At 47.2% G+C, this 24234-nt stretch overlaps 1 protein-coding gene across 1 annotated transcript in view; it reads right to left on the reverse strand.

Annotated features, from left to right (window-relative positions):
- LOC110513658 (glypican-6) overlaps positions 1-11160 on the reverse strand; it is a 356553-nt gene extending 345393 nt beyond the window's left edge. Inside the window, exon 1 of the mRNA XM_036972578.1 lies at positions 10595-11160. Within this exon, the coding sequence (XP_036828473.1) occupies positions 10595-10754 (160 nt within the window). The 5' untranslated portion in view covers positions 10755-11160. The remainder of the gene's footprint in view (positions 1-10594) is intronic.
- Positions 11161-24234: the final 13074 nt, after the last annotated feature.

A 24234-nucleotide genomic window follows, 5' to 3' on the forward strand; every position in this document is an offset into this window, starting at 1 on the left:
GTTAGTGGACTCTGCAGCCTCTCTGTGTTGTAACGGTGTAGTTAGTGGACTCTGCAGCCTCTCTGTGTTGTAACAGTGTAGTTAGTGGACTCTGCAGCCTCTCTGTGTTGTAACGGTGTAGTTAGTGGACTCTGCAGCCTCTCTGTGTTGTAACGGTGTAGTTAGTGGACTCTGCAGCCTCTCTGTGTTGTAACAGTGTAGTTAGTGGACTCTGCAGCCTCTCTGTGTTGTAACGGTGTAGTTAGTGGACTCTGCAGCCTCTCTGTGTTGTAACAGTGTAGTTAGTGGACTCTGCAGCCTCTCTGTGTTGTAACGGTGTAGTTAGTGGACTCTGCAGCCTCTCTGTGTTGTAACGGTGTAGTTAGTGGACTCTGCAGCCTCTCTGTGTTGTAACAGTGTAGTTAGTGGACTCTGCAGCCTCTCTGTGTTGTAACGGTGTAGTTAGTGGACTCTGCAGCCTCTCTGTGTTGTAACGGTGTAGTTAGTGGACTCTGCAGCCTCTCTGTGTTGTAACGGTGTAGTTAGTGGACTCTGCAGCCTCTCTGTGTTGTAACAGTGTAGTTAGTGGACTCTGTGTTGTAACGGTGTAGTTAGTGGACTCTGCAGCCTCTCTGTGTTGTAACGGTGTAGTTAGTGGACTCTGCAGCCTCTCTGTGTTGTAACAGTGTAGTTAGTGGACTCTGTGTTGTAACGGTGTAGTTAGTGTACTCTGCAGCCTCTCTGTGTTGTAACAGTGTAGTTAGTGGACTCTGTGTTGTAACGGTGTAGTTAGTGGACTCTGCAGCCTCTCTGTGTTGTAACGGTGTAGTTAGTGGACTCTGCAGCCTCTCTGTGTTGTAACGGTGTAGTTAGTGGACTCTGCAGCCTCTCTGTGTGTTGTAACAGTGTAGTTAGTGGACTCTGCAGCCTCTCTGTGTTGTAACAGTGTAGTTAGTGGACTCTGTGTTGTAACGGTGTAGTTAGTGTACTCTGCAGCCTCTCTGTGTTGTAACGGTGTAGTTAGTGGACTCTGCAGCCTCTCTGTGTTGTAACGGTGTAGTTAGTGGACTCTGCAGCCTCTCTGTGTTGTAACGGTGTAGTTAGTGGACTCTGCAGCCTCTCTGTGTTGTAACGGTGTAGTTAGTGGACTCTGCAGCCTCTCTGTGTGTTGTAACAGTGTAGTTAGTGGACTCTGCAGCCTCTCTGTGTGTTGTAACAGTGTAGTTAGTGGACTCTGCAGCCTCTCTGTGTTGTAACGGTGTAGTTAGTGGACTCTGCAGCCTCTCTGTGTTGTAACGGTGTAGTTAGTGTACTCTGCAGCCTCTCTGTGTTGTAACGGTGTAGTTAGTGGACTCTGCAGCCTCTCTGTGTTGTAACGGTGTAGTTAGTGGACTCTGCAGTCTCTCTGTGTTGTAACGGTGTAGTTAGTGGACTCTGTGTTGTAACGGTGTAGTTAGTGGACTCTGCAGTCTCTCTGTGTGTTGTAACAGTGTAGTTAGTGGACTCTGTGTTGTAACAGTGTAGTTAGTGGACTCTGCAGCCTCTCTGTGTGTTGTAACAGTGTAGTTAGTGGACTCTGCAGCCTCTCTGTGTGTTGTAACAGTGTAGTTAGTGGACTCTGCAGCCTCTCTGTGTGTTGTAACAGTGTAGTTAGTGGACTCTGCAGCCTCTCTGTGTGTTGTAACCGTGTAGTTAGTGGACTCTGCAGCCTCTCTGTGTGTTGTAACAGTGTAGTTAGTGGACTCTGTGTTGTAACAGTGTAGTTAGTGGACTCTGTGTTGTAACAGTGTAGTTAGTGGACTCTGTGTTGTAACAGTGTAGTTAGTGGACTCTGCAGCCTCTCTGTGTGTTGTAACAGTGTAGTTAGTGGACTCTGTGTTGTAACAGTGTAGTTAGTGGACTCTGTGTTGTAACGGTGTAGTTAGTGGACTCTGCAGCCTCTCTGTGTGTTGTAACAGTGTAGTTAGTGTACTCTGCAGCCTCTCTGTGTGTTGTAACAGTGTAGTTAGTGGACTCTGCAGCCTCTCTGTGTGTTGTAACAGTGTAGTTAGTGGACTCTGCAGCCTCTCTGTGTGTTGTAACCGTGTAGTTAGTGGACTCTGCAGCCTCTCTGTGTGTTGTAACAGTGTAGTTAGTGGACTCTGTGTTGTAACAGTGTAGTTAGTGGACTCTGTGTTGTAACAGTGTAGTTAGTGGACTCTGTGTTGTAACAGTGTAGTTAGTGGACTCTGCAGCCTCTCTGTGTGTTGTAACAGTGTAGTTAGTGGACTCTGTGTTGTAACAGTGTAGTTAGTGGACTCTGCAGCCTCTCTGTGTGTTGTAACAGTGTAGTTAGTGGACTCTGTGTTGTAACAGTGTAGTTAGTGGACTCTGCAGTCTCTCTGTGTGTTGTAACGGTGTAGTTAGTGGACTCTGTGTTGTAACAGTGTAGTTAGTGGACTCTGTGTTGTATCAGTGTAGTTAGTGGACTCTGTGTTGTATCAGTGTAGTTAGTGGACTCTGTGTTGTATCAGTGTAGTTAGTGGACTCTGCAGTCTCTCTGTGTGTTGTAACGGTGTAGTTAGTGGACTCTGTGTTGTAACAGTGTAGTTAGTGGACTCTGTGTTGTATCAGTGTAGTTAGTGGACTCTGTGTTGTAACGGTGTAGTTAGTGGACTCCGTGTTGTAACCGTGTAGTTAGTGTACTCTGCAGCCTCTCTGTGTGTTGTAACAGTGTAGTTAGTGGACTCTGCAGCCTCTCTGTGTGTTGTAACAGTGTAGTTAGTGGACTCTGTGTTGTAACAGTGTAGTTAGTGGACTCTGTGTTGTAACAGTGTAGTTAGTGGACTCTGTGTTGTAACGGTGTAGTTAGTGGACTCCGTGTTGTAACCGTGTAGTTAGTGTACTCTGCAGCCTCTCTGTGTGTTGTAACAGTGTAGTTAGTGGGCTCCGTGTTGTAACAGTGTAGTTAGTGGACTCTGTGTTGTAACGGTGTAGTTAGTGGACTCTGTGTTGTATCAGTGTAGTTAGTGGACTCTGTGTTGTAACAGTGTAGTTAGTGGACTCTGTGTTGTATCAGTGTAGTTAGTGGACTCTGTGTTGTATCAGTGTAGTTAGTGGACTCTGTGTTGTAACAGTGTAGTTTGTGGACTCTGTGTTGTAACAGTGTAGTTAGTGGACTCTGTGTTGTAACAGTGTAGTTAGTGGACTCCGTGTTGTAACAGCGTAGTTAGTGGACTCTGCAGCCTGTCTGTGTGTTGTAACCGTGTAGTTAGTGTACTCTGCAGCCTCTCTGTGTGTTGTAACAGTGTAGTTAGTGGGCTCCGTGTTGTAACAGTGTAGTTAGTGGACTCTGTGTTGTAACGGTGTAGTTAGTGGACTCTGTGTTGTAACGGTGTAGTTTGTGGACTCTGTGTTGTAACAGTGTAGTTTGTGGACTCTGTGTTGTAACAGTGTAGTTAGTGGACTCTGTGTTGTAACAGTGTAGTTAGTGGACTCCGTGTTGTAACAGCGTAGTTAGTGGACTCTGCAGCCTGTCTGTGTGTTGTAACCGTGTAGTTAGTGTACTCTGCAGCCTCTCTGTGTGTTGTAACAGTGTAGTTAGTGGGCTCCGTGTTGTAACAGTGTAGTTAGTGGACTCCGTGTTGTATCAGTGTAGTTAGTGGACTCTGTGTTGTAACAGTGTAGTTAGTGGACTCTGTGTTGTATCAGTGTAGTTAGTGGACTCTGTGTTGTATCAGTGTAGTTAGTGTGTGTGTGTGTGTGTGTGTGTGTGTGTGTGTGTTTCTTTCTGACGTCCCTTAGTTAGCATAGCTAATTAGCTATAATAGAGTGCTTTCTCCATCTCCTGTATAGAGGGATACAGCAGCCTTCAGTGTATTTAGGGAAAAGGTTATTTGGAGACAAATCTAATTATCTGTGGTGTGGCTTTATGTGAATCTTAACAAGCATTTGATCACCGCTAACCGGCTTTCAGAAGACAGCTGTGCTCAGAGAAGTGATAGAGCTCTGAGAAGACAGAGAGCTCTGAGAAGTGATAGAGCTCTGAGAAGACAGAGAGCTCTGAGAGGTGATAGAGCTCTGAGAAACAGAGCTCTTTTCGAAGTGATAGAGCTCTGACAAGACAGAACTCTGAGAAGTGATAGAGCACTGAGAAGACAGAGCTCTGAGAGGTGATAGAGCTCTGAGAAGACAGAGCTCTGAGAAGTGATAGAGCTCTGAGAAGACAGACCTCTGAGAAGATAGAGCTCTGAGAAGACAGAGCTCTGAGAAGTGATAGAGCTCTGAGAAGTGATAGAGCTGATATAGCTCTAAGAAGACAGAGAGAACTGAGAAGACAGAGAGAACTGAGAAGTCAGAGATCTGAGTAGTGATAGAGCTCTGAGAAGTGATAGAGCTCTGAAAAGACAGAGATAACTGAGAAGTTTAGAGCTCTGAGAAGTATAGAGATCTGAGAAGTCATAGAGCTCTGAGAAGTATAGAGATCTGAGAAGTCATAGAGATCTGAGAAGTGCTTGATGCTTAATATTAAAAGACATACAAAATGCATTCCTTGATAACAGTATCATAACAAATCACAATCAGCACCAAACCCAAGAGGATTCAGAAAATCACCAACCAACATGAAGACACCTCTCCTTCCCAAGGTTCACACAGACTAACCCTGGTTAAAGGTCACAGCCTAACCCTGGTTAAAGGTCACAGACTAAACCTGGTTAAAGGTCACAGACTAACCCTGGTTAAAGGTCACAGACTAACCCTGGTTAAAGGTCACAGACTAACCCTGGTTAAAGGTCACAGACTAAACCTGGTTAAAGGTAATAGACTAACCCTGGTTATTAAAGGTCCACACAGACTAACCCTGGTTAAAGGTCACAGACTAACCCTGGTTAAAGGTAACAGGCTAACCCTGGTTAAAGGATCACACAGACTGACCCTGGTTAAAGGTCACAGACTAACCCTGGTTAAAGGTCACAGACTAACCCTGGTTAAAGGTCACAGACTAACCCTGGTTAAAGGTCACAGACTAACCCTGGTTAAAGGTAACAGACTAACCCTGGTTAAAGGTAACAGACTAACCCTGGTTAAAGGTAACAGACTAACCCTGGTTAAAGGTAACAGACTAACCCTGGTTAAAGGTCACAGACTAACCCTGGTTAAAGGTCACAGGCTAACCCTGGTTAAAGGTAACAGACTAACCCTGGTTATTAAAGGTCCACACAGACTAACCCTGGTTAAAGGTAACAGACTAACCCTGGTTAAAGGTAACAGACTAACCCTGGTTAAAGGTAACAGACTAACCCTGGTTAAAGGTAACAGACTAACCCTGGTTAAAGGTCACAGACTAACCCTGGTTAAAGGTCACAGACTAACCCTGGTTAAAGGTCACAGACTATTCCATGAACTGCAATGATTCAAACACATCTCTAATAGACAGAATCAATTCCATGAACTGCAACGATTCAAACACATCTCTAATAGACAGAATCAATTCCATCCCATGAACTGCAATGATTCAAACACATCTATATTAGACAGAATCAATTCCATGAACTGCAACGATTCAAACACATCTATTCTAGACAGAATCAATTCCATTCCATGCACCCCCACCCTGCGTCTGTTCCCTAACAGCTGGTTTCATATTCCCAAAGGGCAGAGAAACACAAATGTCTGTTTGTGAAGGTCTAGATGTCAGAATACAACACATGCAAATACATTCAATATCTTGGGCTGAGGACAGACTGGCCAGGAACACCTAGCTAGCAGTGATCAAAATGTTTCTGTACAGACATGACATTTAAGGTCTGCAGAGGAGAGGGAGGAAGAGGAGAGGGGAGGGAGGAAGGGTAGAGGGGAGGAAGAGAAGAGGGGGGAGAGTAGAGGAGACGGAGGAAGAGGAGAGGAGGGAGGAAGAGAAGAGGGGAGGAAGGGGGAGGGAGGAAGAGATGAGGAGAGCGAGGAAGAGTAGAGGGGAGGGAGGAAGAGGAGAGGGGAGGGAGGAAGGGTAGAGGGGAGGAAGAGAAGAGGGGGGAGAGTAGAGGAGACGGAGGAAGAGGAGAGGAGGGAGGAAGAGTAGAGGGGAGGAAGGGGGAGGGAGGAAGGGTAGAGGGGAGGGAGGAAGAGTAGAGGGGAGGGAGGAAGTGTAGAGGGGAGGGAGGAAGAGTAGAGGAGAGGAAGGAAGAGCAGACGGGAGGGAGGAAGGGTAGAGGGGAGGGAGGAAGGAAGGAAGAGGGGAGGGAGGAAGGAAGAGGGGAGGGATGGAGTAAGAGTAGAGGAGAGGGAGGAAGGAAGAGGGGAGGGAGGGAGAGTAGAGGGGAGGAAGGAAGAGGGGAGGGAGGGAGAGTAGAGGGGAGGGAGGAAGAGTAGAGGGGAGGGAGGAAGAGTAGAGGGGAGGGAGGAAGTGTAGAGGGGAGGGAGGAAGGAAGAGGGGAGGGATGGAGTAAGAGTAGAGGAGAGGGAGGAAGGAAGAGGGGAGGGAGGGAGAGTAGAGGGGAGGAAGGAAGAGGGGAGGGAGGGAGAGTAGAGGGGAGGGAGGAAGAGGGCAGGGAGGAAGAGGGGAGGGAAGGAGGAAGAGTAGAGGGGAGGGAAGGAGGAAGAGTAGAGGGGAGGGAGGGAGGGAGGGAGGGAGGGAGGGAGGGAGGGAGGGAGGGAGGGAGGGAGGGAGGGAGGGAGGGAGGGAGGGAGGGAGGGAGGGGCCAGTGTGTATGAATGAACTGGTGAACATATGGAAGTGTTATTAAACATCATCCAGCCCTGACAGTATAGAGGAGAAGAACACCTGACAGTATAGAGAACACCTGACAGTATAGAGGAGAAGAACACCTGACAGTATAGAGGAGGAGAACACCTGACAGTATAGAAGAGCAGAACACCTGACAGTATAGAGGAGAAGAACACCTGACAGTATAGAGGAGAAGAAATCCTGACAGTATAGAGGAGAAGAACACCTGACAGTATAGAGGAGAAGAACACCTGACAGTATAGAGGAGAAGAACACCTGACAGTATAGAGGAGAACATCTGACAGTATAGAGGAGAAGAACACCTGACAGTATAGAGGAGAAGAACACCTGACAGTATAGAGGAGAACATCTGACATGGAGAAATTAACAATAACTCTGGCCCCTCATGTGTTTCTCTCCTCTCCTCTCCTCTCCTCTCCTCTCAAAGTGTTTATATGGAGGGATTAACACTGTCTCTGGCCCCTCATGTGTTTCTCTCCTCTCTCTCCCCCCCTCTACTCCCTCTCCTCTCTACTCCACTCCACTCTCCTTCTCCACTTTCCTCTCCTCTCGTGGAACAGTCTACAGTCCTCTCTCCACTCAGACATTTTAAGCTGCTTTCCTGCATTAAAACTAAATGTGATTACAACACAACAGATAATGAAACCCTTATCTGTGCCGTGCCAAAGGGCAGAGCGTGAATTAAAACTAAGCCCTAGCCTTAAGGAGTTAGGGTTATAAATCCATATTATAAGTATCAGCAACCTGGCCTGTGTGGAAGGAGACACCTACTGGCCTGTGTGGAAGGAGACACCTACTGGCCTGTGTGGAAGGGGACACCTACTGGCCTGTGTGGAAGGAGACACCTACTGGCCTGTGTGGAAGGAGACACCTACTGGCCTGTGTGGAAGAAGACACCTACTGGCCTGTGTGGAAGGAGACACCTACTGGCCTGTGTGGAAGGAGACACCTACTGGCCTGTGTGGAAGGAGACACCTACTGGCCTGTGTGGAAGGAGACACCTACTGGCCTGTGTGGAAGGAGACACCTACTGGCCTGTGTGGAAGGAGACACCTACTGGCCTGTGTGGAAGGGGACACCTACTGGCCTGTGTGGAAGGAGACACCTACTGGCCTGTGTGGAAGGAGACACCTACTGGCCTGTGTGGAAGGAGACACCTACTGGCCTGTGTGGAAGGAGACACCTACTGGCCTGTGTGGAGGGAGACACCTACTGGCCTGTGTGGAAGGAGACACCTACTGGCCTGTGTGGAAGGAGACACCTACTGGCCTGTGTGGAAGGAGACACCTACTGGCCTGTGTGGAAGGAGACACCTACTGGCCTGTGTGGAGGGAGACACCTACTGGCCTGTGTGGAAGGAGACACCTACTGGCCTGTGTGGAAGGAGACACCTACTGGCCTGTGTGGAGGGAGACACCTACTGGCCTGTGTGGAAGGAGACACCTACTGGCCTGTGTGGAAGGAGACACCTACTGGCCTGTGTGGAAGGAGACACCTACTGGCCTGTGTGGAAGGAGACACCTACTGGCCTGTGTGGAAGGAGACACCTACTGGCCTGTGTGGAAGGAGACACCTACTGGCCTGTGTGAAAGGAGACACCTACTGGCCTGTGTGGAAGGAGACACCTACTGGCCTGTGTGGAAGGAGACACCTACTGGCCTGTGTGGAAGGAGACACCTACTGGCCTGTGTGGAAGGAGACACCTACTGGCCTGTGTGGAAGGAGACACCTACTGGCCTGTGTGGAAGGAGACACCTACTGGCCTGTGTGGAAGGAGACACCTACTGGCCTGTGTGGAAGGAGACACCTACTGGCCTGTGTGGAGGGAGACACCTACTGGCCTGTGTGGAGGGAGACACCTACTGGCCTGTGTGGATGGAGACACCTACTGGCCTGTGTGGAAGGAGACACCTACTGGCCTGTGTGGAGGGAGACACCTACTGGCCTGTGTGGAAGGAGACACCTACTGGCCTGTGTGGAAGGAGACACCTACTGGCCTGTGTGGAAGGAGACACCTACTGGCCTGTGTGGAAGGAGAGACCTACTGGCCTGTGTGGAAGGGGACACCTACTGGCCTGTGTGGAAGGAGACACCTACTGGCCTGTGTGGAAGGAGACACCTACTGGCCTGTGTGGAAGGAGACACCTACTGGCCTGTGTGGAAGGAGACACCTACTGGCCTGTGTGGAGGGAGACACCTACTGGCCTGTGTGGAAGGAGACACCTACTGGCCTGTGTGGATGGAGACACCTACTGGCCTGTGTGGAGGGAGACACCTACTGGCCTGTGTGGAAGGAGACACCTACTGGCCTGTGTGGAGAGAGACCCCTACTGGCCTGTGTGGAGTTAGGCTACCTGTGGGTTAGGTTACCTGTGGGTTAGGTTACCTGTGGGTTAGGTTACCTGTGGGTTAGGCTACCAGTGGGTTAGGTTACCGGTGGGTTAGGCTACCTGTGGGTTAGGTTACCTGTGGGTTAGGTTACCTGTGGGTTAGGTTACCTGTGGGTTAGGCTACCAGTGGGTTAGGTTACCTGTGGGTTAGGTTACCTGTGGGTTAGGTTACCTGTGGGTTAGGTTACCTGTGGGTTAGGCTACCTGTGGGTTAGGCTACCTGTGGGTAATAATCTTAACTAAAGACATCATCTCCCTCTAACCATAACTAAAGACATCATCTCCCTCTAATCCTCCCTAAAGACATCATCTCCCTCTAACCATAACCCTCCCTAAAGACATCATCTCCCTCTAACCATAACCCTCCCTAAAGACATAATCTCCTCTAACCATAACCCTCCCTAAAGACATCATCTCCCTCTAACCATAACCCTCCCTAAAGACATCATCTCCCTCTAACCATAACCCTCCCTAAAGACATCATCTCCCTCTAACCATAACTAAAGACATCATCTCCTCTAATCATAACCCTCCCTAAAGACATCATCTCCCTCTAACCATAACCCTCCCTAAAGACATCATCTCCTCTAACCATAACCCTCCCTAAAGACATCATCTCCCTCTAACCATAACCCTCCCTAAAGACATCATCTCCTCTAACCATAACCCTTCCTAAAGACATAATCTCCCTCTAACCATAACTAAAGACATCATCTCCCTCTAACCATAACCCTCCCTAAAGACATCATCTCCCTCTAACCATAACTAAAGACATCATCTCCCTCTAACCATAACCCTCCCTAAAGACATCATCTCCCTCTAACCCTCCCTAAGGACATCATCTCCTCTAACCATAACCCTCCCTAAGGACATCATCTCCCTCTAACCATAACCCTCCCTAAAGACATCATCTCCCTCTAACCATAACTAAAGACATCATCTCCCTCTAACCATAACCCTCCCTAAAGACATCATCTCCCTCTAACCCTCCCTAAGGACATCATCTCCTCTAACCATAACCCTCCCTAAAGACATCATCTCCCTCTAACCATAACCCTCCCTAAAGACATCATCTCCTCTAACCATAACCCTCTCTAAAAACATCATCAAGTGGTCTGCTAGCTTTTCCCCAAGATGTGCAACACTGGCTGAAGTTAACCTACAGGCCTACAGTACAACCTGTTGATGGCAAAGCTATGGCAGATTGTTCTGTCAGAAAATGATATCTGATTCTTTGGATGGAATAAGATCGTAATATCCCATGTTGTATCTATCCCGTGTGAACGGTTGGCGTAGTAAATATCCCGAGGCACACTTCTTCTATTCATGTGATTATAATTGACGCAACCTCGTGGAGTTACATACCATTAACTACTGTAGCCAACTGTTAGACAAGCCAGGAACGAAAACAGACATCACCAATGAACTTGTATGGAAGGAAAGAAAACCGACAGTAGATTATTCTACAGGCATGCCCCCCCCCCCCCCCCCCCAGTCTTACCTGACATTTCTTGATGAGGTACATTGACAAGACTGAACCCTTTGGCGGTATATGCTTGTCTAACATCACTGCAGGTTTTCGCTTTAATATCTCCTCCACATGACAGGGACAGCATCGATAAAGTGCAACACACCACTCGTACTCTCCACATTGCAGTCATCGGTAATAAATCCGTGTAAGTGAAATAAATCCGTTATAGACGACCCGAACGGCTGGTCAATCCGCGCGGTGAAACTAGGGTCTGCAATGCTCCCTTCTTCCGTCCGTGATTTTTACTTTCTCCCTGCTCGCTGCAGAATGTCAAATGTTTATTAACCGAAAATCACAATTAACTTATTATTTCAATCCGTTCAGCTCATAGCAGAATCTCTCTCGTCCTGTCCTCTCTCTCTCTGAACAAGATTCCGCCTTGAGTAAAACAGCCCGACGTCGTTCCGCTACATGAAGCAGCACCTTGAGCTCTCTGTTAATATAACTTGTGCCCTAGACCCCCTACTAGATACAGCGCCTCTGTGTTTCTGTCAACGGAGGAAACTAGAAATCCAGGGACGAGACACACACGGCTCATAGCCCAGTCACCGCTCCACAGCACCCGGCAAAACACGGAGTGGAATGAGGCGGTCTGCCTCCTACCAAGCATATAGGGGCGCAAATATGGGGTTTTCTCAAGACTAGGGGCACTAACATGGGGTTTTCTCAAGACTAGGGGCACTAACATGGGGTTTTCTCAAGGCTAGGGGCACTAACATGGGGTTTTCTCAAGACTAGGGGCACTAACATGGGGTTTTCTCAAGGCTAGGGGCACTAACATGGGGTTTTCTCAAGACTAGGGGCACTAACATGGGGTTTTCTCAAGACTAGGGGCACTAACATACCCTTACATGGGGTTTTCTCAAGACTAGGGGCACTAACATGGGGTTTTCTCAAGACTAGGGGCACTAACATGGGGTTTTCTCAAGACTAGGGGCACTAACATGGGGTTTTCTCAAGGCTAGGGGCACTAACATGGGGTTTTCTCAAGACTAGGGGCACTAACATGGGGTTTTCTCAAGACTAGGGGCACTAACATGGGGTTTTCTCAAGGCTAGGGGCACTAACATGGGGTTTATCAAGGCTAGGGGCACTAACATGGGGTTTTCTCAAGACTAGGGGCACTAACATGGGGTTTCTCAAGGCTAGGGGCACTAACATGGGGTTTTCTCAAGACTAGGGGCACTAACATGGGGTTTTCTCAAGACTAGGGGCACTAACATGGGGTTTTCTCAAGGCTAGGGGCACTAACATGGGGTTTTCTCAAGACTAGGGGCACTAACATGGGGTTTCTCAAGGCTAGTGGCACTAACATGGGGTTTTCTCAAGACTAGGGGCACTAACATGGGGTTTTCTCAAGACTAGGGGCACTAACATGGGGTTTTCTCAAGACTAGGGGCACTAACATGGGGTTTCTCAAGGCTAGGGGCACTAACATGGGGTTTTCTCAAGACTAGGGGCACTAACATGGGGTTTCTCAAGGCTAGGGGCACTAACATGGGGTTTCTCAAGACTAGGGGCACTAACATGGGGTTTTCTCAAGACTAGGGGCACTAACATGGGGTTTCTCAAGACTAGGGGCACTAACATGGGGTTTTCTCAAGACTAGGGGCACTAACATGGGGTTTCTCAAGGCTAGGGGCACACACATTGCGGATGTTTGCACCATTCAAAAATGTAGAACCAGGAACAGATGTAGCACTTGGTTCACTCCAGACCTGACTGCCCTTGACCAGCACAAAAACAGCCTGTGGCGTACTGCATTAGCATCGAATAGCCCCCGTGAACTTTTCACCGAAGGTAGGAACCAATATACACAGGCAGTTAGGAAAGCAAAGGCTAGCTTTTTCAAACAGAAATTTGCTTCCTGCAACACAAACTCAAAAAAGGGTCTGGGACACTGTAAAGTCCATGGAGAATAATAGCACCTCCTCCCAGCTTCCCACTGCACTGAAGATAGGAAACACTGGCACCTCCGATAAATCCACTATAATTGAACATTTCAATAAGCCTTTTTCTACGGCTGGCCATGCTTTCCACCTGGCTACCCCTACCCCGGTCAACAGCAATGCACCCCCCACAGCTACTCGCCCAAACCTTCCCCATTTCTCCTTCTCCCAAATCCAGATAGCAGATGTTCTGAAAGAGCTGCAAAATCTGGAACTCTACAAATCAGCCGGGCTAGATAATCTGGACCCTTTCTTTCTAAAATTATCTGCCGAAATTTATGCAACCCCTATTACTAGCCTGTTCAACCTCTCTTTCGTATCGTCTGAGATACACAAAGATTGGAAAGCTGCCGCGGTCATCTCCCTCTTCAAAGGGGGAGACACTCTAGACCCAAGCTGCTACAGACCTATATCTATCCTACCCTGCCTTTCCAAGGTCTTCGAAAGCCAAGTTAACAAACAGATTACTGACCATTTCGAATCCCACCGTACCTTCTCCGCTATGCAATCTGGTTTCAGAGCTGATCATGTGTGCACCTCAGCCACACTCAAGGTCCTAAACGACATCATAACCGCCATCGATAAGAGACATTACTGTGCAGCTGTATTCATCAATCTGGCCAAGGCTTTCCACTCTGGTTATTAAATCATAACCGCCATCGATAAGAGATAAGAGACATTACTGTGCAGCTGTATTCATCGACCTGGCCAAGGCTTTCCACTCTGGTTATTAAATCATAACCTCCATCAATAAGAGACATTACTGTGCAGCTGTATTCATCAACCTGGCCAAGGCTTTCCACTCTGGTTATTAAATCATAACCGCCATCGATAAGAGACAAGAGACATTACTGTGCAGCTGTATTCATCGACCTGGCCAAGGCTTTCCACTCTGGTTATTAAATCATAACCGCCATCGATAAGAGACATTACTGTGCAGCTGTATTCATCAACCTGGCCAAGGCTTTCCACTCTGGTTATTAAATCATAACCGCCATCGATAAGAGACATTACTGTGCAGCTGTATTCATCAACCTGGCCAAGGCTTTCCACTCTGGTTATTAAATCATAACCGCCATCGATAAGAGATAAGAGACATTACTGTGCAGCTGTATTCATCAACCTGACCAAGGCTTTCCACTCTGGTTATTAAATCATAACCGCCATCGATAAGAGATAAGAGACATTACTGTGCAGCTGTATTCATCAACCTGGCCAAGGCTTTCCACTCTGGTTATTAAATCATAACCGCCATCAATAAGAGATAAGAGACATTACTGTGCAGCTGTATTCATCAACCTGGCCAATGCTTTCCACTCTGGTTATTAAATCATAACCGCCATCGATAAGAGATAAGAGACATTACTGTGCAGCTGTATTCATCGACCTGGCCAAGGCTTTCCACTCTGGTTATTAAATCATAACCGCCATCGATAAGAGACATTACTGTGCAGCTGTATTCATCAACCTGGCCAAGGCTTTCCACTCTGGTTATTAAATCATAACCGCCATCGATAAGAGACATTACTGTGCAGCTGTATTCATCAACCTGGCCAAGGCTTTCCACTCTGGTTATTAAATCATAACCGCCAACGATAAGAGATAAGAGACATTACTGTGCAGCTGTATTCATCAACCTGGCCAATGCTTTCCACTCTGGTTATTAAATCATAACCACCATCGATAAGAGATAAGAGACATTACTGTGCAGCTGTATTCATCAACCTGGCCAAGGCTTTCCACTCTGGTTATTAAATCATAACCGCCATCGATAAGAGACATTACTGTGCAGCTGTATTCATCAACCTGGCCACGGCTTTCCACTCTGGTTATTAAATCATAACCGCCATCGATAAGAGACATTACTGTGCAGCTGTATTCATCGACCTGGCCAAGGCTTTCCACTCTGGTTATTAAATCATAACCGCCATCGATAAGAGATAAGAGACATTACTGTGCAGCTGTATTCATCGACCTGGCCAAGGCTTTCCACTCTGGTTATTAAATCATAACCGCCATCGATAAGAGACATTACTGTGCAGCTGTATTCATCGACCTGGCCAAGGCTTTCCACTCTGGTTATTAAATCATAACCGCCATCGATAAGAGACATTACTGTGCAGCTGTATTCATCAACCTGGCCAAGGCTTTCCACTCTGGTTATTAAATCATAACCACCATCGATAAGAGATAAGAGACATTACTGTGCTGCTGTATTCATCAACCTGGCCAAGGCTTTCCACTCTGGTTATTAAATCATAACCGCCATCGATAAGAGACATTACTGTGCTGCTGTATTCATCGACCTGGCCAAGGCTTTCCACTCTGGTTATTAAATCATAACCGCCATCGATAAGAGATAAGAGACATTACTGTGCAGCTGTATTCATCAACCTGGCCAAGGCTTTCCACTCTGGTTATTAAATCATAACCGCCATCGATAAGAGATAAGAGACATTACTGTGCAGCTGTATTCATCAACCTGGCCAAGGCTTTCCACTCTGGTTATTAAATCATAACCGCCATCGATAAGAGATAAGAGACATTACTGTGCAGCTGTATTCATCGACCTGACCAAGGATTTCCACTCTGGTTATTAAATCATAACCGCCATCGATAAGAGACATTACTGTGCAGCTGTATTCATCGACCTGGCCAAGGCTTTCCACTCTGGTTATTAAATCATAACCGCCATCGATAAGAGACATTACTGTGCAGCTGTATTCATCAACCTGGCCAAGGCTTTCCACTCTGGTTATTAAATCATAACCGCCATCGATAAGAGACATTACTGTGCAGCTGTATTCATCGACCTGGCCAAGGCTTTCCACTCTGGTTATTAAATCATAACCGCCATCGATAAGAGACATTACTGTGCAGCTGTATTCATCAACCTGGCCAAGGCTTTCCACTCTGGTTATTAAATCATAACCGCCATCGATAAGAGATAAGAGACATTACTGTGCAGCTGTATTCATCAACCTGGCCAAGGCTTTCCACTCTGGTTATTAAATCATAACCGCCATCGATAAGAGATAAGAGACATTACTGTGCAGCTGTATTCATCAACCTGGCCAAGGCTTTCCACTCTAGTTATTAAATCATAACCGCCATCGATAAGAGACATTACTGTGCAGCTGTATTCATCGACCTGGCCAAGGCTTTCCACTCTGGTTATTAAATCATAACCGCCATCGATAAGAGATAAGAGACATTACTGTGCAGCTGTATTCATCAACCTGGCCAAGGCTTTCCACTCTGGTTATTAAATCATAACCGCCATCGATAAGAGATAAGAGACATTACTGTGCAGCTGTATTCATCAACCTGGCCAAGGCTTTCCACTCTGGTTATTAAATCATAACCGCCATCGATAAGAGATAAGAGACATTACTGTGCAGCTGTATTCATTGTTGTCCATTGTTGTTTTTCCCTCAGCACTGCACAGCTGATTCAAATGATCAACTCATCATCAAGTTTCAAGTGGTATTTTTTGTGTTCATTTGTGATGCCGTCCTTGATATGATCCTGTTATTGTCACATGCTACACATGCACATGTGTGTGTCCGTGCATGTATCAATCCAATGTTACCATGATTTGTTATCAGGGATATTATACTTTAGTAATCCACCTGGTGATGTAACAGTCTAGTAATTACATTGTCTTCCATATTCTTACAGATACCTTGTAACTGGAGATTCCTTCAAAACGACTGCCTACAGTTATCGTGTAGGGCACTGCAAGGTTGTTGTGCATTGTTGCCAGTGTTACCAGGGCCAACTGGGACTGCCTCGTGGGGGAATTCAGGCATGTGAAGGCTACCTGTGTCCTGCATAACTTCATGGAGATGGACGACGAGGACCAGGAGGGAACTTGCAGCTCTCCTCCGTGTGCCAGAGGAAAAGTCTGCTGCTCTGCAGGATGTTGCAGGGATGGGGGCCAACGGCGCAGCACGGGAGGCCATCCGTGTGCGGGAGATCTTCCCCTCCTACTTCTTGGAAGAGGGTGCTGTTCCCTGGCAACACCTAGTGCCACAGGCTACACTAGGCACAACCAACGGCTCTTCTAGGAGCCACCCATTTACTCAGCTATATCATCAACTACAGTTGTTCAATACTCAGTTTCTCTCCCTTCTACTTCTCGGGTGACGGAGCTGTTGAGGTAAGGGTGATGTCAGCACATGTTTTAAGAGTCACCCACCTTGAGAAAATGTAGAACAACCCACAACCACCACCTACACCACCTGAGCGCCGCCTAATCGGACTCCCAATCACGGCCGGATGTGATTCAGCCTCCTGATTGATGGATGGTGTTGTGCAGTAAGCAGGCTCAGGTGTTTAACTGTGGCTCCTTCCACCTTCAACGAATAGGCCAGATGGCCGACTGTGGAGGATAGTAAGACACGTCATTGTTTCTGTTTCTATAACTACGCTGTATGGTTTGTCCTCGTGTGTCCGTCCAGGTTGTTCAGCATCTGCAGCCACTTAGTGTGGACGCCAGGTGAGGCCACAGATCCCTGTTGAACACAGTCTCTACCTTATTTTCCCAATAACAGTCTCTCTCTCCTTCACTTCATCCCTCTCTACTCTACTCCCTAAAGATCCTCTAGGTTCTATCAGCTGTGTCGGTGAACCCCTCCCGTATCTGAACTGGCTACAAAGAGGGCAGAGCATGATCAAAGATGAGAGGTCACTTGGTGGGGTCAACGGGAAGTATTATTGAAGAGATGCTTCCTAGAAATAGAGATGTCGTCGTCCCAGAGTTAATGATCCAAGGTCAGTTATGCATTTCACCTCCTGATGATTCATTAATCATATGCTGTCTGCCCTCTGTTCTCATCTCTTTCCCTGTCTGTCTTCCCTGTCTGTCTTCCCTGTCTGTCTCCTCTGTTCTAATCTCTTACCCTGTCTGTCTTCCCTGTCTGTCTTCCCTGTCTGTCTCCTCTGTTCTCATCTCTTTCCCTGTCTGTCTTCCCTGTCTGTCTTCCCTGTCTGTCTCCTCTGTTCTAATCTCTTTCCCTGTCTGTCGTCCCTGTCTGTCATCCCTCTGTTCTCATCTCTTTCCCTGTCTGTCTTCCCTGTCTGTCGTCCCTGTCTGTCGTCCCTGTCTGTCTTCCCTCTGTTCTCATCTCTTTTCCTGTCTGTCTTCCCTGTCTGTCTCCTCTGTTCTAATCTCTTTCCCTGTCTGTCTTCCCTGTCTGTCTTCCCTGTCTGTCTCCTCTGTTCTAATCTCTTTCCCTGTCTGTCTTCCCTGTCTGTCTCCTCTGTTCTCATCTCTTTCCCTGTCTGTCGTCCCTGTCTGTCGTCCCTGTCTGTCGTCCCTGTCTGTCTTCCCTCTGTTCTCATCTCTTTCCCTGTCTGTCTTCCCTGTCTGTCTCCTCTGTTCTAATCTCTTTCCCCGTCTGTCTTCCCTGTCTGTCTTCCCTGTCTGTCTCTTCTGTTCTAATCTCTTTCCCTGTCTGTCTTACCTGTCTGTCTCCTCTGTTCTAATCTGTTTCCCTGTCTGTCTCCTCTGTCTGTCTTCCCTCCTCCTCTGTTCTAATCTCTTTCCCTGTCTGTCTTCCCTGTCTGTCTTCCCTGTCTGTCTCCTCTGTTCTAATCTCTTTCCCCGTCTGTCTTCCCTGTCTGTCTTCCCTGTCTGTCTCTTCTGTTCTAATCTCTTTCCCTGTCTGCCTTCCCTGTCTGTCTTCCCTGTCTGTCTCCTCTGTTCTAATCTCTTTCCCTGTCTGCCTTCCCTGTCTGTCTTCCCTGTCTGTCTCCTCTGTTCTAATCTCTTTCCCTGTCTGTCTTCCCTGTCTGTCTTCCCTGTCTGTCTCCTCTGTTCTAATCTCTTTCCCTGTCTGTCTTCCCTGTCTGTCTTCCCTGTCTGTCTCCTCTGTTCTAATCTCTTTCCCTGTCTGTCTTCCCTGTCTGTCTCCTCTGTTCTAATCTCTTTCCCTGTCTGTCTTCCCTGTCTGTCTTCCCTGTCTGTCTCCTCTGTTCTAATCTCTTTCCCTGTCTGTCTTCCCTGTCTGTCGTCCCTGTCTGTCTTCCCTGTCTGTCGTCCCTGTCTGTCTTCCCTGTCTGTCTTTGACACTCTCTCTCACGCCTCTCTCCTGACCTCCTCTTTCTTCCTCTGTTCTCATCTCTTTCCCTGTCTGTCTTCCCTGTCTGTCTCCTCTGTTCTAATCTCTTTCCCTGTCTGTCTTCCCTGTCTGTCGTCCCTGTCTGTCTTCCCTGTCTGTCGTCCCTGTCTGTCTTTCCTGTCTGTCTTTGACACTCTCTCTCCCGACCTCCTCTTTCTTCCTCTGTGGTTATAGTTCACTCCAGATGTGCTTTGAAGTACAGATTGCACTTGTATCTACCGTGCATTTGGAAAGTATTCAGACCCTTTGACTTTCTCTGAGCAATCAGGGGAGAAGGGCCTTGGTCAGGGAGGTGACCAAGAACCCAATGGTCACTCTGACAGAGCTCCAGAGTTCCTCTATGGAGATGGGAGAGCCTTCCAGAAGGGCCAGGTCAGGGAGGTGACCAAGAACCCAATGGTCACTCTGACAGAGCTCCAGAGTTCCTCTATGGAGATGGGAGAACCTTCCAGAAGGACAACAATCTCTGCAGCACTCCACCAATCAGGCCTTTATGGTGAAATGGCCACACAGAAACCACTCGTCTGTAAAAGGCCCATCCGCTTGGAGTTTGCCAAAAGGACTCTCAGACCATGAGAAATAAGATTCTCTAGTCTGATGAAACCAAGATTGAACTCTTTGGCCTGAATGCCAAGCGTCACGTTTGGAGGAAACCTGGCACCATCCCTACGGTGAAGCATGGTGGTGGCAGCATCATGCTGTGGGGATGTTTTTCAGCAGCAGGGACTGGGAGACTAGTCAGGATCGAGGGAAAGATGAACGGAGCAGAGTACAGAGAGATCCTTGATGAAAACCCGCTCAGGACCTCAGACTGGGGCGAAGGTTCACCTTCCAACAGGACAACGACCCTAAGCACACAGCCAAGACAACGCAGGATTGGCTTCGGGACAAGTTTCTGAATGTCCTTGAGTGGTCCAGCCAGAGCCCGGACTTGAACCTAATCAAAAATCTCTGGAGTGACCTGAAAATAGCTGTTCAACGATGCTCCCCATCCAACCTGACAGAGCTTGAGAAGAATGGGAGAAACTCCCCAAATACAGATGTGCCAAGCTTGTAGCATCATACCCAAGATGACTCAAGGCTGTAATCGATGGCAGAGGTGCTTCAGCAAAGTACTGAGTTAAGGGTCTGAATACTTATTTAAATGTGATATTTCAGTTTTTTTTTAAATACATTTGCAAAGATTTCTAAAAACCCGTTTTTGCTTTGTCATTATGGGGTATTGTGATGTCATTATGGGGTATTGTGATGTCATTATGGGGTATTGTGATGTCATCATGAGGTATTGTGTGTAGATTGATGAGGGGGAAAAACTATTTAATCAATTTTAGAATAAGGCAGTAATGTAACAAAATGTCAAATTCAAGGGGTCTGAAATCTTTCCGAATGCACTGTGCAACACTTGGATTATTGACTTTTTAATTAATTTTTTCAATAAAGTGGTTCACATTCTCTACTGGTTGATTAAATAAGTCTCTCATGTGATGAAATATGACACCTGTCCTGTGTTTATCAGATCAGTGCAGATTAAGGAAATTAGACATTGAGATGAACTGGTTTTAGACTATTTACAGTACATGATGCATAGGAAGTGGAGTGTACTGTTTAAATTATATTTCTGTATATATGAACTGGTTTTAGACTATTTACAGTACATGATGCATAGGAAGTGGAGTGTTCTGTTTAAATTATATTTCTGTATATATGAACTGGTTTTAGACTATTTACAGTACATGATGCATAGGAAGTGGAGTGTTCTGTTTAAATTATATTTCTGTATATATGAACTGGTTTTAGACTATTTACAGTACATGATGCATAGGAAGTGGAGTGTTCTGTTTAAATTATATTTCTGTATATATGAACTGGTTTTAGACTATTTACAGTACATGATGCATAGGAAGTGGAGTGTTCTGTTTAAATTATATTTCTGTATATATGAATTACAAATCAGCCTTTTACTAGTTAAATCCTGTTTGTAGTCCATTAGTTACAATGTGTAACCATTGATGTCCCAGGACCAAGATTGGTAAACACTGTTGAAGTGTATAATTGTAATACATACATGCAGACACATCATCATTCAAAGACTGGAATATGATACTCCTGATATTGGATATGACTGAAAAATTATCTCAAACACATTCATACCTGAACTGCATCTTTTTTTGCCAAGTTAGAGTACATGATCAGTGAATATTTTAAATGATCAGTGAATATATTAAATGATCAGTGAATATATTAAATGATCAGTGAATATATTAAATTAATGGGAAGCGGTGTTTCACGGCACTGCCAGTAGTGTACACGGACCTTGACAGTGATCATTTGGATACGCCCGTACAGTATCTGTTGTTAGTGTGGAGAGTAGCCTAATCACAGAGTAGCCTAATCACAGCCAGAAGAGGACTGGACACCCCTCAGAGCCTGGTTCCTCTCTACCCAGTACAGCCAGTGGAGGACTGGTCACCCCTCAGAGCCTGTTTCCTCTGGTCTACCCAGTACAGCCAGTAGAGGACTGGTCACCCCTCAGAGCCTGGTTCCTCTCTACCCAGTACAGCCAGAAGAGGACTGGCCACCCCTCAGAGCCTGGTTCCTCTGGTCTACCCAGTACAGCCAGTAGAGGACTGGTCATCCCTCAGAGCCTGGTTCCTCTCTACCTAGTACAGCCAGAAGAGGACTGGACACCCCTCAGAGCCTGGTTCCTCTCTACCCAGTACAGCCAGTGGAGGACTGGTCACCCCTCAGAGCCTGTTTCCTCTGGTCTACCCAGTACAGCCAGTAGAGGACTGGTCACCCCTCAGAGCCTGGTTCCTCTCTACCCAGTACAGCCAGAAGAGGACTGGCCACCCCTCAGAGCCTGGTTCCTCTGGTCTACCCAGTACAGCCAGTAGTGGACTGGTCACCCCTCAGAGCCTGGTTCCTCTGGTCTGCCCAGTACAGCCAGTAGAGAACTGGTCACCCCTCAGAGCCTGGATCCTCTCTACCCAGTACAGCCAGTGGAGGACTGGTCACCCCTCAGAGCCTGGTTCCTCTCTACCCAGTACAGCCAGTGGAGGACTGGTCACCCCTCAGAGCCTGGTTCCTCTGGTCTACCCAGTACAGCCAGAAGAGGACTGGCCACCCCTCAGAGCCTGGTTCCTCTGGTCTACCCAGTACAGCCAGTAGAGAACTGGTCACCCCTCAGAGCCTGGATCCTCTCTACCCAGTACAGCCAGTGGAGGACTGGTCACCCCTCAGAGCCTGGTTCCTCTCTACCCAGTACAGCCAGTGGAGGACTGGTCACCCCTCAGAGCCTGGTTCCTCTGGTCTACCCAGTACAGCCAGAAGAGAACTGGCCACCCCTCAGAGCCTGGTTCCTCTCTACCCAGTACAGCCAGAAGAGGACTGGCCACCCCTCAGAGCCTGTTTCCTCTGGTCTACCCAGTACAGTCAGTAGAGGACTGGTCACCCCTCATAGCCTGGTTCCTCTGGTCTACCCAGTACAGCCAGTAGAGAACTGGTCACCCCTCAGAGCCTGGATCCTCTCTACCCAGTACAGCCAGTGGAGGACTGGTCACCCCTCAGAGCCTGGTTCCTCTCTACCCAGTACAGCCAGTGGAGGACTGGTCACCCCTCAGAGCCTGGTTCCTCTGGTCTACCCAGTACAGCCAAAATAGGACTGGTCACCCCTCAGAGCCTGGTTTCTCTGGTCTACCCAGTACAGCCAGTAGAGGACTGGTCACCCCTCAGACCCTGGTTCCTCTCTACCCAGTACAGCCAGAAGAGGACTGGTCACCCCTCAGAGCCTGGTTCCTCTCTACCCAGTACAGCCAGTGGAGGACTGGTCACCCCTCAGAGCCTGGTTCATCTCTACCCAGTACAGCCAGTGGAGGACTGGTCACCCCTCAGAGCCTGTTTCCTCTGGTCTACCCAGTACAGCCAGAAGAGGACTGGTCACCCCTCAGAGCCTGGTTCCTCTCTACCCGGTACAGCCAGGTCACCCCTCAGAGCCTGGTTCCTCTCTAGCTTTCTTCCTAGGTTCTGGCCTTTCTAGGGAGTTTTTCCTAGCCACTGTGCTTCTACACCTGCATTGCTTGCTGTTTGGGGTTTTAGGCTGGGTTTCTGTACAACACTTTGTGACATCAGCTGACCTAAGAAGGGCTTTATAAATACATTTGATTAATAGTAAATATCCTATTACTATGCTTTTGCAAGTCACTGCCTTTTCGGTTTAACAAAGCCCGCAGGTTTTATCAATATTTTATTAAATATAAACACTTTTAATATTTGAATAAGAATGCATGATGGGTAAAGAATATTTCCATATTTTCTTGGAACAAATGGGATTAATTTTAGGCTCATAGGTAGCCTCTAGAGCTACAGCATGTCTGGTAAAATGTGCTCATAGGTAGCCTCTAGAGCTACAGCATGTCTGGTAAAATGTGCTCATAGGTAGCCTCTAGAGCTACAGCATGTCTGGTAAAATGTGCTCATAGGTAGCCTCTAGAGCTACAGCATGTCTGGTAAAATGTGCTCATAGGTAGCCTCTAGAGCTACAGCATGTCTGTTAAAATGTGCTCATAGGTAGCCTCTAGAGCTACAGCATGTCTGGTAAAATGTGCTCATAGGTAGCCTCTAGAGCTACAGCATGTCTGGTAAAATGTGCTCATAGGTAGCCTCTAGAGCTACAGCATGTCTGGTAAAATGTGCTCATAGGTAGTCTCTAGAGCTACAGCATGTCTGGTAAAATGTGCTCATAGGTAGCCTCTAGAGCTACAGCATGTCTGGTAAAATGTGCTCATAGGTAGCCTCTAGAGCTACAGCATGTCTGTTAAAATGTGCTCATAGGTAGCCTCTAGAGCTACAGCATGTCTGGTAAAATGTGCTCATAGGTAGCCTCTAGAGCTACAGCATGTCTGGTAAAATGTGCTCATAGGTAGCCTCTAGAGCTACAGCATGTCTGGTAAAATGTGCTCATAGGTAGCCTCTAGAGCTACAGCATGTCTGGTAAAATGTGCTCATAGGTAGCCTCTAGAGCTACAGCATGTCTGGTAAAATGTGCTCATAGTTAGCCTCTAGAGCTACAGCATGTCTGGTAAAATGTGATTAACATTGTCTCAATATTTGTCATGTCTTTGATTTAAAAAAAACATGTTTATCACTAATAATATTCAACTTTATCCCCCAAAATGCAGCACTAACCCCAAAGCTGCTCCATGCATGGTTTATCCTGCTTCTAGTAACATTCAGATCCCGTTAGCCTATGATTACAGTCCTAATGACAGGGTCTGACTCAACGTGTACTGTGCACAACACCAAGACTGGAGAGAAGGTCAACATATGTAGACATTTAAAGCTACGATGACATTATTATTTTAAGGTCTACAAATTACATCAACATATATATTTATAAAAGAGTTCTGCATTCACTACAGTTCAGAGTCAGGAAGACATTAATATATGAACGGAATCTTTAAAGATCTACAGATGAATATGCATTTAGAATCCTTTGTTGTATCCACCACACCACTACTCCACTACTCCACTACTCCAC

This window comes from Oncorhynchus mykiss, unplaced genomic scaffold (assembly GCF_013265735.2).
Source record: "Oncorhynchus mykiss isolate Arlee unplaced genomic scaffold, USDA_OmykA_1.1 un_scaffold_177, whole genome shotgun sequence".
Lineage (NCBI taxonomy): Eukaryota > Metazoa > Chordata > Actinopteri > Salmoniformes > Salmonidae > Oncorhynchus > Oncorhynchus mykiss.